The sequence below is a fragment of the Erpetoichthys calabaricus genome, chromosome 2 (genome assembly GCF_900747795.2).
Source record: "Erpetoichthys calabaricus chromosome 2, fErpCal1.3, whole genome shotgun sequence".
Taxonomy (NCBI): Eukaryota; Metazoa; Chordata; class Cladistia; order Polypteriformes; family Polypteridae; genus Erpetoichthys; species Erpetoichthys calabaricus.
Genome location: NC_041395.2, coordinates 30656278 through 30673518, shown reverse-complemented (window position 1 = coordinate 30673518; position 17241 = coordinate 30656278). Strand labels below are relative to the sequence as shown.

The 17241-nt window shown below is 43.2% G+C and overlaps 1 protein-coding gene across 1 annotated transcript in view; it reads left to right on the top strand.

The window, feature by feature from the left end:
• LOC114642147 (von Willebrand factor A domain-containing protein 5A-like) overlaps positions 1 to 3355 on the top strand; it is an 86285-nt gene extending 82930 nt beyond the window's left edge. The window contains exon 13 of the mRNA XM_051922124.1: positions 3149 to 3355. Within this exon, the coding sequence (XP_051778084.1) occupies positions 3149 to 3355 (207 nt within the window). The remainder of the gene's footprint in view (positions 1 to 3148) is intronic.
• The last annotated feature ends 13886 nt before the right edge of the window (positions 3356 to 17241 follow it).

Here is a 17241-nt window from a genome sequence, read left to right as displayed (position 1 = left end):
ACAGTTAATCAGCAGCTCTAGTCAGGATATGTTAAACTGAATTCGTGAGCCTTCAGCTGGGATTTAAAAGCTGAGACTGAAGGGGCATCTCTTATCATAGCAGGCAGACCATTCCACAGTTTAGGGGCCCTGTAACTAAAAGCTCGACCTCCCACTGTTATTTTATTAATCCTTGGAACCATAAGCAGACCAGCATCTCGAGATCTTAATGTGCACTCAGGTTTGTAAATCATGATAAGTTCAGACAAGTGAGCTGCACCTCAGCCATTTAATGCTTTATAAGTTAAAAGCAGGATTTTGAAATCTGCCCTAAACTTAACCGGGAGCCAGTGTAAGGATTTAAGAACTGGAGTTATGTTTTCATATTTTCTTGTTCTTGCAGCAGCATTTTGAGTTAACTGGAGGCTGTATAAAGAACAATTTGAACATCCAGTGAACACTGCATTGCAGTAGTCAATCCTACTAGAAATAAATGCATGAATTAATTTCTCAGAATCCTGTTTATTTAAAAAGCGCCTTAATTTCCCAACATTTTTAAGATGGAAGAAACATGATTTGGACAACTTTGTAATATGCGCTTTAAATGACATGCTAGAGTCAAAGAAAACTTCTAGATGATTCAGTAAATGAATGGTGATTCCAACTGAGTTAAATGATGACAAAATATTGTTATGATCAGCGTCATTCCTTCCAACAATTAACATCTCTGTTAGTACTGAGCGCTGCGGGACACCATATTGAACTTCTGTGTATAATGATGGAGTACTGTCAGCACATTTCTGTACATATTGGAATCGATTTGATAAATAAGAACTAAACCAGGCGAGCACAGTGCCTTTAAGTCCAACATCATTTTCTAGCCTGTGCAGTAAAATAAAATGGTCAATGGTGTCAAATGCTGCGCTTAAGTCTAACAATATAATTACAGTGGAGTTTCCATCATCAGAGGATATCAGAATGTCATTTACAACACACTTTAGTGCCGTTTCTGTACTATAACCAGTGCGGAACCAGACTGGAATTTCTCAAATAAATTGTAATGCGTAAGATGTGACTAAAGCTGAATGGCGACTACTTTTTCTAGTACTTTAGAGAGAAAGGGTAAATTTGAAATAGGCTTAAATTGTTTGGTCAGAGACATTCACACCAGTGGCCTGCTGGAGGTCATTTTGTGGGCTCTGGCAGTGCTCATCCTGTTCCTCCTTGCCCAAAGGAGCAGATACCGGTCAGTCCTGCAGATGGGTTATGGACCTTCTACGGCCCTGTCCAGCTCTCCTAGAGAAACTGCCTGTCTCCTGGAATCTCCTCCATGCCATTGAGACTGTGCTGAGACACAGCAAACTTTCTGGCAATGGCACATATCAATGTGCCATCCTGGAGAAGTTGGACTACCTGTGCACCCTCTGTAGGGTCCAGATATCACCTCATGCTACCAGTAGTGACACTGACTGTAGCCAAATGCAAAATGAGTTAAAAAAACTGATGAGGAGGGAAAAATGTCAGTGGCCTCCCTCCACCTATTAAACCATTCCTGTTTTGGGGGTCATCTCATTGTTGCCCCTCTATTACACCTGTTGTTAATTTCATTAACACCAAAGCAGCGAAAACTGATTAGCAACTCCCTCTGCTACTTAACTGACCAGATCAATAGCCGAGATGTTTCATTGACTTGATGCTGTACTCTGATTAAAAAGTGTTCCTTTAATTTTTTGAGTAGTATATATTATATAATAAATAAAAAATAAATAAAGACAAGCACAGCTCATAAATATTTGGAGTTTTGAGTCCCGTATACTGCAACACAAAAAAGGTCAAATATTTGTGTAACAAAGGATGGGTGGATGGACAATTTAAAGAGCCGGACCAGAAATTAGGATCGTGGAATGCTGGGAAGATGTGGTGGTGGATGGGTAGTGGACATCATCAGTGGGTGAGGAGAGAAAATGACCTGGAAGTGTTGTTTTCTTAGTTGTCCGGGAAGGATTATGGTGGCTGCGCTTTGTCTTTTCTACGGAAAGAGAGAGAGAGAGGTTAGTACCCCGCCATTGTCCCCTGGCACGACTTGTCATGATGCGCATCGGGTCCTTAAGCTGCTCTCCATGCGGTCGTGTGTGACATGACCCCCACTTCAGCCCAGACCCATCGGGTCGGGCGGCCTGAACTGAGAGGTTGTGAACTCGGGAGAGATCATCAGCGTTGGCTTGGAGTTTACTCCGGCAATAAGTGACGGTGAACTTGTAGTCCAAAAACTACCTAGTGACCCGAGAGTTCGAGTCCCTGTGAAGAGCCATCCACTGGAGAGCGGCATGATCTGTCACCAGGATGAACTGTCGGCCCAATAGTTAGTACCGCAGGTACGTTACCACCCACTTGATGGTCAGGGCTTCCCTTTCCACCACTGCATACCTTGTCTCCTGGTCCAACAGTTTCCGGCTTAGGTATATCACAGGGTGCTCGATACCATAGATGCTCTGGCTGTGCACAGCACCTAGACCTGTGTCCAAAGCATCGGTCTGGAGGAGAAAAGGAATAGAAAAATCAGGTGTTCTCAAAAGAGGCGCCTTTGTGAGGGCCATCTTTAAGTCACTGAATGCTCACTCTATTATTTTATTCCACACCACATGAAAAGGGGCCCGCTCTTTGTCAAATTGGTCAAGGGTGCGGCCCTCTCAGAAAACCGAGGTACAAACCGACGATGGTAACTCGCTAGTCCTAAGAAAGCTTGCACCTGCTTCTTGACTATCAGATGGGGCCATTCAAGGATGTCTTTAATTTTGGAACACTGTGGCTTTACTATTCCCCCTCCTACCAGGTAGCCCAAATATTTGGCTTCGTTCAAGCCATAAAAACACTTCTGGGGGTTGATACGAAGCTCGGCCTTCGCTAGCGTCAGGAGAACAGCGTATACCTGCAATACATGATCTTCCCAGGTGCCGGAAAAAATTACTACGTCATCGAGGTTGGCGGCACAATAGGACTGGTGGGACCGTAGTACTCTATCTACCAGATGCTGGAAAGTTGCTGGTGCCCCGTGAAGCCCAAATGGAAGGACCTTGTATTGCCAGTGCTCACTAGGGGTGCTAAAAGCTGTTTTTTAACTTGCAGATGCCGTTAAGGGAATTTGCAAGTATCCCTTTGTCATGTCAAGAGTAGTCAGATAATGGGCCATTCCCAGCCTCTCGAGGAGTTTGTCTACTCAGGACATAGGATAGGCATCGAACTTGGAGACCTGATTGAGATGCCTAAAGTCGTTACAGAATCTCCACAAGCCGTCCGGCTTAGATACGAGAATGAAAGGACTGGACCAGAGGCTATTGCTTTCTTCGATGATGTCCATATCCAACATACGTTGTAGGTGATACGGTCATTCCCTGACTACCACCCCGGGGTCTATCACGATGTTGTGCTGAATCAGCGAGGTCCGACCTGGTGCTTCACTGACCACTTCCAGGACAGACTGTATTGCACCCTATAACTCCTGTCGCTGGTGGGCAGTTAAATTGGGACCAAGGTTAAGGTTGTTTTTTTCTGAGAAAAGGGAGAGGGACGGTCCGGAGGGGTTTGGCTCTTTCCTATCCCTCCAGGGTTTCAAAAGGTTCACATGGTACACCCTCTCGCACAGTTGATGATTTGGCTGGAGCACCAATTAGTCCACAAGCCCTTTCCTCTCTTTAACCTCGTAGGGGCCCTGCCAATGTGCCAACAATTTGGAATGAGAAGTGGGTACAAGCACCATTACGCGGTATCCTGGCTGAAATTCGTGTAGGGAGGAATTTCTATTATAACTCCGGGCCTGTGCTGCTTGAACCCTAGACATGTGTTCTTTTAGGGGGGATCGAATTTTCTTTAGCCTATCGCGTAACTGCACAATATGTTCTAGGATGTTGGTGGAGGGAAGCGCCTCCCCTTCACAACCTTGTTTTAACACATCCAATAAGCCCCAGGGTTGGCATCCGTACAGGAGTTCAAAGGGGGAAAACCCAGTGGAGGCTTGTGGAACCTCTCGATAAGCAAAAAGTACCAGGGGTAAAAGCTGATCCCATTTCCTACTGTCTGTGGAGCATCTGTTTGAGGGTATGGTTAAAGTGTTCCACCAACCCATCCATCTGAGTATGATAGACCTACGTTTTGAGATGTTTAATGTAGAGTAACTTGGCAACCTCCCTGAACGTATCCAAAGTATAGGGCGTACCTTGGTCCGTAAAGACTTCTTTGGGTATCCCCACTCGGGTAAAAATGCCCTGCTAACTCTCGTGCGATATTTTTTGTATTAGTGGCTCGCAGGGGAACTGCCTCTGAATACCGAGTTGCGTAATCGACCAAATACTAATATGTACTTATGGCCTTGCACCGAAGGCTCCAGGGGTCCTACTAGATTGACATCAATCCTCTAAAAGGGAACATCTATAAGGGGAATCGGGACCAGAGGAGCACGATCCCTTCTGGGAATCTGACGTAGCTGGCAGACTGGGTAAGACTGACAGAAATGTCGGACCTCCTCGTTGATCCGGGGCCAATAGAACTGGAGTTTCACTCGCTCCAAAGTTCTCTCGGCCCTGAGGTGGGCGCCTAAGAGGTGGGCGTGAGCCAGTTCGCAGACCTCCCGCCGGTAGGTGCGCGGGACTAACAACAATTTCCACACCTTGCCTTCGTGTTTTGCAACTCGATACAGCAGATCATTCTCCAAGACAAAGTAGGGTCCCGGTGGCGGGGAATCTGACGACGATATGTCGTCTACTGACATGATGGCATTCCGGGCAAACCTCAGGGAATCATCATTCCACTGTTCTCTTTTAAAAGACGCCAGCGTAGAACAAAACTGACAGTCTATGCTAGCGAGCAGATCAGGTGGTAGGTCCCGGAGGAGCGACCATCCGTCCTGGATCCTCACCCGGTTGCACTTCTGGGTCGAGGTCCATTGCCAAAGAGGGCTCCCCCTGACCTTCCACGTCATCTACAGTTGCCAAGGAGCACGGCATGGGAGCAGCTGGGAGGGCCCCTTGACCATCCATGATCAGACCCAACCTAGGTTTAGGAGTGGTCCCTGTTCTACCGCGGTTGTTTTCTGACCAGTTTTGTCTCAATATAACCGGAAAGGGGGGCTCAGGGAATACAGCGATGAGCAGTTGTTTTGGATTCCCCTTCCAGGTTATGAAACACTTTCCAGACCTGTATGACCTGGTCTCCCCGAGCACACAAGTCACGCTCGTTCTTTGAGCTACCCACTGTCGCGATAGAACATAATGGCGAGCAACAATGGTAATGTAACTCCCAGAGTCGAACAATGCCACAACTGAGTGTCCATTTATCAACACCACTCCTGTATTGGAGACCGCCAGAGGATTCGACAGAGCACAGTACCTCTCTCCCTTGGCGATGGTGCAGTCCATCGGCTCGATGTTGAGGGGACAGGTGGTGAGAATATGCCCCACCTCGCCGCACTTGAAACTGCGTGGCAGGGTGGGCACCGTGTCTTTCAGCTTCGCCGGAGCCTCCGCAGCGCAACAGGTGGGATCAGAGGTAGCGACGTGTCCCTGTCGGACCCCGCAAGCTGACCTCTCCGACCCCCCTGAGTTGGGTTACCTCCAGTTGGTGCTCTAAGACCTCCAGAAAACCGTTCATATCTTTGTAGGGGTGTCTTCCGACCTGCTGGGTGAGATAGTCAGGCATGGCATTGACTAACCCCTCACAGGCTACTTATTCGACCACCTGGCGAGCCTGGTTGGCATCTGGCCTTAGCAAGCACCCGAGCTTGCCCCAGAACTCGAACGCCTAGGCTCTAGCCGGGCAGTCGGATCAAATTTCCAGTGCCACCATTCCCTCGCCTGTTGGCCTGAGGTTACACCGTAGCGCTTGAAGATCTCGGCCTTCAGGAGGTCATAATTGGCAGCTTTATCCTCAGGCAGATCATGATAGGCCTGCTGCGCAGTGCCGTTCAAGTACTGGTTCCGAGAGGCAGTCCTCTTGAAAACCGACATAAAGGACTCGATATCATCAAACTCGGAGAGAGGGACGAAAGGAGGTGGTGGAGGCCATGCAGGCTCTGACTTTACCACTTCCACCGCTGCCAGCTGGGAAAATGACGTCATCAAGAAGGGACCAGAGGGTAGAAAGGAACCCGGAAGTGATTTGTTTCCTTAGGCGTCCAGGTAAAGTTACGGCAGCGGTGCTTCATTTTTTTCTGAGGAAGTAAAGAGAGAGAGGTTAGTACCCCACTGTTGTCCCCTTCCATGACTTGTCATGGTGCGCGTCGGGTCCTTAAGCTGCTCCCCATGAGCTTGTGCGTGACAATAAATAAATATATATACACACACACACACACATATATATATATATATATATATATATATATATATATATATATGTGTGTATGTACAGTATGTATATTGAGGTGTATATATAAACATATATGAAAGATTAAAAGATTACATTTGGAGCATAATTGTTCAAACAATGAAAATACATTATTGAAATATAGATCACCAAATGTTACAATGTGTAATGACTTCCATAGATTGAATATTGGTTAACAAGGCTAAAATAAATGAGTAAAAAAGCAACAGATAAGAACATGTCTGCCTTAAAATGTGCCTTTCATTGATTCCGTAGTTTTAATAAATGATGAACTTCTGGATTCCTGGAAGATGGACAGTAATTAGTGTTGAGGTAAGGCGCTCTTCATGTGGAACTTGTATGTCTGTTTTTCTAGATTTTTTTCTACAGTTTACAATGCAAAAGCTGCATCAGTTGTTCCTCTCAATGGCATAAAACCAAAATACTCCTCCCCTATGGTGGTCTCCTCCCAAAGCTGTTTCTTCCTAACCTTCTCTCAGGTTTTCATTGTATGTGATCTCAGTTTTATCCCTCTATAGTTTCCACAATCCCGACTATTTCCATTCCCCTTATAAATCCTGCTGTTCCTCAGCTCCTCTGGTTTTTCTCTGGTCATTCATTTGGGTGGTTTTACACTTTACTTTTCTGGACCTCATTTCAAGTCAATTTTGAAATTTCAGTCTTTACTGTTTACTGAGATCCCTGCAGATGTTTTCTTCCTACAAACCCAGTTATAAAAAACAAAGATCATTTCAAAGTGTCCGTCACCAGTGTTCATAAGGTAAGTTTACTTGTTAGGTGGGCCGAAGTCCCCAGTCCATGTGTTCCCTGTGTTTGTGCAGAGAGTGTTGTTTGAGTCCTTGATCTCGAGCTGAATTCTTTTAAGGCGGACATGCCAGCCCTGCATCTCATGCAGTCAGGACAGGCACCGTATGATCATTGAAAACAAGGACTAGTTTGGTTCACCCTGCTGTACGTCCAAAGGAGGTGGGATTCTTTTAACTGGATAGCAATGTATTGGAGAGGCATATGAGCAGGTTAATCAAGGATTATTTAAACTATGGAGTGGGGAACAGGGAGTTTAGGACTGGTGTTGTCTAACTTTTCACCTGCCCACATTACAACACCGAGATGGCGTTTTCAGAAGTATACAGCTCTGGAGTGCTTGTTGAAAAGTCTCCACTTTCAGGTGCTAAAAGAGCCAGAGCATTTATGACTTTAGATGTTACAGAGTGGCACTAAGATGTGGCTTCTTCTTTCTTTAGTTGTGTATTTATTATTTTTTCCTCTGTGATTACCTGATATCCAGTTTGGATGACTGAAAGAAAATTCTCTTTCCTTGATTTTTTTCAGGGTACAATATGACGGATGTGGAAGAGTGTATGAAATCTGCCTATGAATTCCTGGGAATTGAGATGTCTCATTAATAGTCCTTGCCTATCTCATGATGCAGAAGATCAGAGGTTCACACTCACCTACTTCTACCAGCAAAATGCAGGAACCGTCTGCTGACAGAGAATTCCAAAAACCCCAGCATGTGTGCTTCTCCCTCAGCTCTTCAGTGGGTCACTTTACATAGTGCTATGTTTTATGACTAATATAACTGATCCTCCACAATGCTTTAGCAGCTTGGTGTTGATGCAGCATTGTTGATGAAGACATCTGGATATTGTATTACGTCATCCCAACTGATTCACAAACTTGACTCATCCAGTTCATGGTGTCACAAGTCCTGAGCCTATCTTGCCGCGTTATATACCACAAAATTGTCAATACCTGCTGGCCTAAACTGTGAATAAATATTCTATAGTGAATATCAACACACATTGTGTCCCAGAGCCCCATTCCAGCAATTGTTCTTATACACAGCGGCCTGTAGGAGAACTTGCATTTAGAATAAATGAAAAGAGTGATGTATTAAGGCCTGGCATGTGAGTTTTATATATCGTGGTCAAGCCCCAACTCCCACTGCATGATAGAGTTGCCAGTCTTTGTCACAAGAACGAGCCAAAGACATCAAGAAAGGTTTGGGGCAGCCACCCATATAATATGCCCTAGCTGCAAATAAGTAAATAGTTGTGAGATGTTCACAAGTCAGAGTCCAAAACGAAATTGAGGCAGGTTCTCAAAGATAAAGGCATCTTTATTTGCCGAGACAGGAAGTGATGGCATCAGTGTAACCGGAAGTGACATCATCAGTAGAGGTGGAAATGGAAGTGGCGTCATCAGAGGCACCGGAACCGGGATTGAGAAAGAAAGTCAGTGTACCTCGCCAACTGGTCTGGCATGGAATTATTATTATTCAGGTCCTTTAGCTGCCTTCCAATCGCACGTGTGGGATATCTTACATACATGTACATGGTCCAGATGGACAGTTTCACAGATTGACATTTTGCAATAAATATTTTCCCATTCAAAAATACAATATGGCCACAGGCTTCTCAAAAGGTCAACAAATAAAAGAGCTGTGTTGCTGCCTCTTGCTGTACTGTGATTGAATCTGCATGAAAATAAAAAGGCGTAACTGGACATGCGGATGACTGAGAAGGTGAAGACAATTCAATCTATTTTACATGGAGAATTGGTGGTACATAATCTGTGTAATTTACCATTGTGTGCATTTATTTTGCGTTCTTCCAGTAAACGTTTCCTAAGATACTTTTTTCATTAGTTGTATGTATGTTGCTATACGATAGTTAGCTTTTCAAAACAAATAAGGTGAAAATGACCATGATGACGCAAATACAATAATGACAATTTATTTCTTGTATAGCCCAAGATAAAAGAACGAATGGCTCAATAGGTTTTAACAGGTCCTGCTTTTTTGGCAGCACCCCCAGCCTTGACTCTCAAAGAAGGTAAGAAAAAGCTCTCAAAAAACTTGTAGGAAAAACAAAATGGAAGAAATCTTGGAAAAGGACAGTTCAGAGGTAGACTGCCTTCCAGGTAGGGTGTGAAAAAATGGGGTAAACACAAAAAAACAAACACAAGTAATCCTCTTCACAGAGCTAGATGACCACCTCAGAAATGTAATACAACAGTGCAGACTACAAGGCAAAATGCAGGAATAGATGATACCACTCATTAAATACAGAACTATCAAGCATGATGATACAGATTTGTTCAAACACATCAAAAACCCAACGTTCAAAATCCAGGTGCTAGACTACAACATACTGAAATACAATAACAATCATCTTTCACTGCGGTTATGAGCTTTGAGTTTTATGCTAGAGCTCGGTTAACATGGCCTCCATGCTCTCCATCCATACCATGGATTCGTTTTTACGCCTTAGAGTTTGTTTAAACTTCACGCTCAGAACACGTACGCGCAAGCATCATGGCCACCACGTGTTCCCAGTGTTCATTTGATGCTTCCTCTGAGCAGGTCCTCAGAAATTAACGCGACGCGTGCGCAAGTTGCAGTACCAGCAAAAAGTTGGGGGGCGCAGTGTGATAAAAGTTGGAATGTGACATCAGAGTCTCTGTTTACTATCTACATGTGACAGAAAGCCTCCATGCAGATCCGACGGGATCGATGTGCGCGCTTCGATGTTTGATGAATGGTTTGATGTGGTCAAGCAAAATGCCAACATACAGATGCATTCATGGTGCTTTTATATTCAAGCGTCGCATATTCCCGATCGTAATGACACGATACATTTTAAAACTCTCACATACCATCTTTTGTGCCGTCTTTTTTTTTTTTGCAACTTCACAACAGCAACATAATGTACAGCACTGTATTTGAGCCACAGAGAAAAAAAAATAAGGACATGGTGAAAATGTGTATTTTGTGATTAAAGTGGAAATTTTGGCTTTAATCTGGAAATGTCCACTTTAACCTTGTAGTTTACTTTATCATTAAAGCAGACCGTCATAAACGTCATCCCAGTTTTTAATCGCTACGAGCTTCTTGGACCTGACAGCAGCGGCAAGCAGCAATAGATCACCACACAGAACACATTAAAAGTGTGATATTCCAACTCGGCAGCACGGTGGCACAGTGGTAGTGCTGCTGCCTCGCAGTTAGGAGACCAGGGTTCGCTTCCCGGGTCCTCCCTGCGTGGAGTTTGCATGTTCTCCCCGTGTCTGCGTGGGTTTCCTCCAGGCCCTCCGGTTTCCTCCCACAGTCCAAAGACATGCAGGTTAGGTGGATTGGCGATTCTAAATTGGCCCTAGTGTGTGCTTGGTGTTTGTGTGTGTCCTGCGGTGGGTTGGCACCCTGCCCGGGATTGGTTCCTGCCTTGTGCCCTGTGTTGACTGGGACTGGCTCCAGCAGACCCCCATGACCCTATGTTCGGATTCAGCGGGTTGGAAAATGGATGGATGGATGGATGTTACATTTTACAGATAAATCGTTAATTTCATTTAAATAATGAATACTGTTAATAATTACACACATTGGGGCGACACGGTGGCTGAGCAGTAGCACTGCTGTCTCTCAGGGAGTCACGTCGCTGGTATTCCCTGCTTGGAGTTTACATGTTTTCCTGCTTGGTTTCCACACTGTGCTCCAGTTTCTTTCCAAAAATATGCAGATTTGGGGACTTGGTGCCACTAAAATGACTCCAGTGTATGTGTGTGCTTGTATTCACCTTGCGATGAGCTGAGGCCCCGCCCAGGGATTGTTTCTGCCTTGTGCCCAATGCTTGCTGGGATGGACACATCCCTAGATTGATGGATTTAATCATTAAACATCCTTTTCAGAGATATTGCGTTAAGGTGTCATCGAAATTTAATGGGTGTTCCATGCAATTCACAACACAGCAAAGCCGAACCTGTTCTCACCTTGATAATATCTCACACTGCCACCTGCTGGATTCCTCCAGATTTATGTAAAGTACGCGCGCTAGTATAAACAGTTAAACGCTTGCGTAGCAGGAGTGTCCGCTGCAGCATGCGTCATGTCACGTGAAGTATAAACCCAGCCTTACTGTTATCATTGTTTCCATGTGCACACTCACTGCAGACTCTGCATGATGAATTTTTGGAAACATATTTGGCGATATCAGCAAATCGGCTCGTGAAACTGCTCACACTACCTGACAGCCAATTGAAATTTTTGATATGGCAGAAATTCTTCCAATCGTTCAACATCCCAATTGTGAGATGTAGCAATTAGGCATCATAACCCCTCTGATACTGCGCATGAAACAACGGCCACTGAAACTGAAATTCAAATCGAAAAATTAGTTAGCGACTGCAAATCAGTCATAGAATTTTACCAGAATCGCACAGCATATACCTGGCTTTACATAAATAAAGGTTCAATGGCAGGTAACAGCTTTTAAGAAGGTTCTGGATGAGATAACTCAGCTATTAGCTAAATAAACAAGCTTCATGGACTGAATGGAGGAGTGAATAATAATTTAACCTCACAGGATTTAGAATTTCAGGTGGAAGAAGATTATGTAACCACTAAGGGAGTAAGTGAAAAGACAAACTAATATCAAAATAAGAAAAATCTAAGCCTTGATGGGGCTGTCAAATACAATAAAGCCACTTTCCCACACAAAGAACTGCAAAGCAACCCCTCTCTCCATCCCTTTCTTCTCATGTATCTACATTGGCCTCTTTTTTCATACAGAGAACCATAGACACATGGAATAAGTTAACAAGTAGCGTGGTTGACAGCAAGACTTTAGGTATTTTCAAAACTTGACTTGATGTTTTTTAGAAGAATTAAGTGGATAGGACTGGTGAGCTTTGTTACGCTGAATGGCCTGTTCTTGTCTAGATTGTTCTAATGTTCTTTTCTTTCACCAGACATGTCCTTGTCACTCCCTACACTCGCAAACCAACTATTTAATGACCACAATAAGCTGTTAAATATCCTCTGGGTTCTACTTCTAGGTCACCTAACTTAATGATTGCCTGGGTCACGAATGCCATGTAGAACTCTGAGGGATGGCCTAGCAGGACTCCTCCAGCCAGTAGCAGGCATTCATGTTGTATCGAGTGTTTTATCATGTTGTCAGATCACCTAACACAAAAGGCACCAATTATCTTCTCAAATTCTTTTCCTAATGGGGATGGGAAGAAATGTCAAAACCAGTTATACAATTGTTGTCTGTAAACTCGTACGTGTCTCACTGTCCTTATCGTATCCCCACATATTGAACCCAATAATAGTAGGATGAATGATGACTGGGATTGTCTTTTATTTTCTTTATTTAATAATAATAATAATTCTTTACATTTATACAGCGGTTTTCACACTACTCAAAGCACTTCCACTGCAGGGAGGACCTGGGATGCAAACCCATGATCTCCTTACTGCGAGACAGCAGCGCTACCATTCTACCACTCATTCCTTTGCTTCAAACCTGTTTACCACCAGTAGAATATTCCACAAAGTGTTCTTCATGCCCTAAACAAGGAATGAACAATCATAGCCTCTCTGCAATGCTAGTAACGAATAATAAGACAGACACATTGAGGTTAAGCTTTTACTTAAAATTTATATTCATTTGTATAACGACTAATAGCAGTAAATTTAAGCAATATAAAGAATTATACAACCAGGGTTGGTTCATGCCATCCCAGATGACATTTTGCAGATGGCCCTTACCTTGTAGATTATACATCATTAATTGAAAAGGGAGAAGATAGAAGTCTTGTGAAAGGCAGAACTCCTTGGAAAGTGTCCAGCAGCTAAGCAGATAGCAAGCTCCATTTAAATGCCAATGGCTTCTCTGAAGGTGTCAGATAGGCAGGAACACCACACTCCGTTTTGTAACAAAACACCACAAGAACTAAACTAAACTTAAAACTGAACCGAGACTCTGGTTGAAAAAAAGTTTTAATAGGAGGAAGCCACTCTCTCCCTGCTTCTCGCCTATGTTAAGCACACACACTTGGCTTACTGTCTGCTAGCAAGTTAATGGCTTCACAAAACACAGGAATGTTATGCAAGACATTCTAAGATCCTGCTTTGCCTTTCAGCTTTTCCAGAATATTCTTCAGTCCCGTCAAACCTCAGATGTTTTCATGAAATCTGCCAGTTGAAAAGGCAGACAATTTACAACTACAATTTATTTTGTGTAAAGCCCAAAAGCACACAAGGGATGCCTGAATTGGCTTTTTTTTTTAATTTTTAAATTGAAAAAATCTTGGGAAAGGCAATTCAGAGAGAGACCCCCTTCCAGGTAGGTTGAGCGTGCAATGGGTGTCATAAAATAGGGTCAATACAACACACAAGTAATCCTCTTCACAAATGGCCAATCTATCATGGCCAGGAATACAATATAACAGTACAAACTACAAGAAAAAATGCATAAATAGATTACACTACTCACTAAACACAGAACTATCACTTAACAAAGTTGAAGGTAAATAACAGAAATGAAAAACAACAATATCTGCCCATCAGCTAATTGTAGAACCATGGCCAGATTATAGAAAAGGAGTCAGACAAGCCAGACACAGTCAGAGTCCTGGAGACCAACAAAACGCCTCCTCCCTATTGGCTATTCCACAGCTGAGTCAGTGCCTGGCCAGCCAATCTGATGCAAGTACCCTTCTACCTGATGATTCCAGTGCTCCTTTTTCTGACATGACTTTTCATAGGCAGACAAACAATGTGGCAGTACAGCAGTGGCACCAAGTGCCACATGAGGATACCAATAAGAGAAACAGAACAGTGGAGGGTTAGTAACAGTTTCTGTATATCATATTACTTATATTTTAGTACTAATGACTAATGACTGAGATGCAGTATGCATGGCTAATCAGCAGCTCTTGTCAGGGTATACTAAAAAGAAGTAGTGAGTCTTCAGCCAGGATTTAAAAGCTGACACTGAAGGGGCATCTCTTATAGTAGCAGACAGACCATTCCACAGCTTTGGGGTTCTGTAACTAAAAGCTCGACCTCCCACTGTGGTTTTATTAATTCTTGGAATCATAAGTAGGCTGACAGGTTGAAATCTTTATGTGCACTCTGGTTTGTAAGTAACACCGAGTCCACTCTGTCATAAAATGGCCAGGCAGCCCCTGAGAGGCCTTGATAACATAAATGACAGTCCATGAGGTAACTCTGGATGACTAAAAATCTTTTGTCTATATTCTTGCTGGAAGGACACTCCCATGCTGCATCACTCTGGAATTCCTGCCAGAGCATTTTACAGTTGACCTCCAGTACAGGATACGGACATGAGACAAACTGTTGTGGGAAAAGGAAAATGAGCCAGGAGATCCTAAAATGCAACCAGGATTGAGGTCAAAAAACAAGCAGAAGGCAAAACTGTAAAAGCAAGAAGTATGAATAACCAAAACCAAAAGATGAAGAAAAAATCGAAATTGAGAAACAAAAAAAGAATTTCAGACAAATCTAACACTAGGGCCTACTTGAACTGAATGCTAACTGACACTAAGACCTGTCAGGAATATCTAGTGAGGGATAACGAAAGGTACAAATATTTATAACGTCATATCCAATGATGTCAATGACTGAGTTGGTCACATGATGCTACTGGGAGCGTTGCATATATAATGAAAACTAGACTTTAATAAAAACTAATTTTTTTCAATTTTAGTCAGAATAAAATTTGAAATGAGATCATAAATATAGGAAACTATAAACTGAATAAAATGATATGTATAAAACTGCCCTTAAACACTACGGACACCTTATTATAATTCCGGCCCTCAGCACAGTTATCTTTCAGCACCATACATATGTTGAAATCTAAGCAATCTAAGTAGAGCCCAGTATTAACATTTGTAATGCACCATCTAATGCAGAATATTTTTTAATGTATGTAGTAAAATTGCATTGCATTTCTTATTCCAATAGATGGTGCATCATAAACATTTGTAGTAATAAAATGCATTACTACAAATGTTTATGATGCACCATCTGTTGCAATGACAGAGACATAGCAGTCACTTGGACACACAGATACACACAGAGACATGTATGCAGGGTATCGTTCTGTCCTCTGCATCTTGTTCTGTTACACCCATCACCTGCATGTCCTCTCTCACCACATCCATAAACCTCCTCTTAGGCCTTCCTCTTTTCCTCTTCCCTGGCAGCTCTATCCTTAGCATCCTTCTCCCAATATACCCAGCATCTCTCCTCTGCACATGTCCAAACCAGCGCAATCTCGCCTGTCTGACTTTGTCTCCCAACTGTCCAACTTGAGCTGACCCTCTAATGTCCTCGTTTCTAATCCTGTCCATCCTCGTCACACCCAATGCAAATCTTAACATCTTTAACGCTGCCATCTCCAGCTCTGTCTCCTGCTTTCTGGTCAATGCCATCATCTCCAACCCATATAACATAGCTGGTCTCACTACCGTCCTGTAGACCTTCCTTTTCACTCTTGCTGATATCCGTCTGTCACAAATCATTCCTGACACTCTTCTCCACCCATTCCACCCTGCCTGCACTTGCTTTTTCGTCTCTCTTGCACAATTCCTGTTACTCTGAATTGTTGATCCCAAGTATTTAAACTCATCCACTTTCACCCACTCTACTTCCTGCATCCTCACCATTCCTCTAATTCACACATTCTGACTCTACAGTCAAATAAAAAGAGGAATAATCTTGGTGGTCAATCATCACCCCTAAAGCGGACAGTAGAGCTCACGTAGTATATGTGTACCAAATTTCAGGTCAATAGGTCAAACAGTTTGCGAGCTACAGGGGATTTGAAATCCTGGACAGACAAACGAACAGCCATGGTAGCGTAATATATTGAAAGATTCCAAATGACTTTATTCACTCTCTGTGGTGGGCTGGTGCCCTTCCCGGGGTTCGTTTCCTGCCTTGTGCCCTGTGTTGGCTGGGATTGGCTCCGGCAGACCCCCGTGACTCTGTAGTTAGATATAGCGGGTTGGATAATGGATGGATTTACTCACTCTGAGCATTGAGCGGGAAAGCGACAAACGTCATGAAGAACCATCACTTATTCAACTGTCAGGGAGAGGGGCTCCCCGTGAAATGCCATGAAACTGATTTAAACTCATCCACTTTCACCCACTCTACTTCCTGCATCCTCACCATTAATTAATCGTTAATTAATTAATCGTTAATTGATCCCATCCTTCTGGATCTGGTGATGTTTTTTTTACTGATACTTTTGCTGATTGTTTCTTTTTTTTTGAGAGGAAGGGCTGTGTATGGAAGATGCCTTAACCTATTCAGCTGGAAGATTTTAGGTTGGAGTTCAGTGTATTCTGAGTAAAATGAAAGACAAAAAAAGATTTACAGTATTTTACATACATACCATACAAAAATATATTACAGCATTTTACCTACATTTACAGTAGTTAAAAAGTGCAGTAGGACCTTAGAATGTTTTGTATAGTGAGTCTGTTTGGGATCAACCATGAGCTTGTATGATAATGACTTTGTACCATTTCTGTGTTTTGGGAAACTCTCTGCTCTTCTAGCAGAAAGAAAGTCAGGTGTGTGTGCTTAATTTTGGGCAAGAAGAGAGGAGAGGGAGAGTATGGCTACCTTTTTATTAGACTTAATTTTAAAAAGAGTTGTCTCAATTCAGTTGCTGCTTTTTTAAAAACAATTGAGCTTTCTGTTGCTTTTTGACACTTTTTAAAAAGCTCAGCTAAATGGATACTTGCAAGCAGCCTTTCTACATCTGCTAACCACTAAAATTGGACACTCGGAAAGAAGCTGTCTCTCCGGCAAGGAATCTTTCATTCAATTTTCGATTAAAGATATATGATCTGTACCTAAGGGACTGGACCATCTGGAAAATGTCATCTGGGGCTGAATGAAGACTGCATAGACTCACCCAGAATGTATCATTTTTTTCTATTGATTATATTTGCCGCTATTGTTAATGCAAACAAATATATTTAATGAAAGCTTGGAGTCAGATGAGGTGGCTCGGGCATCTGATCAGGATGCCTCCTGGACGCCTCCATGGTGAGGTGTTC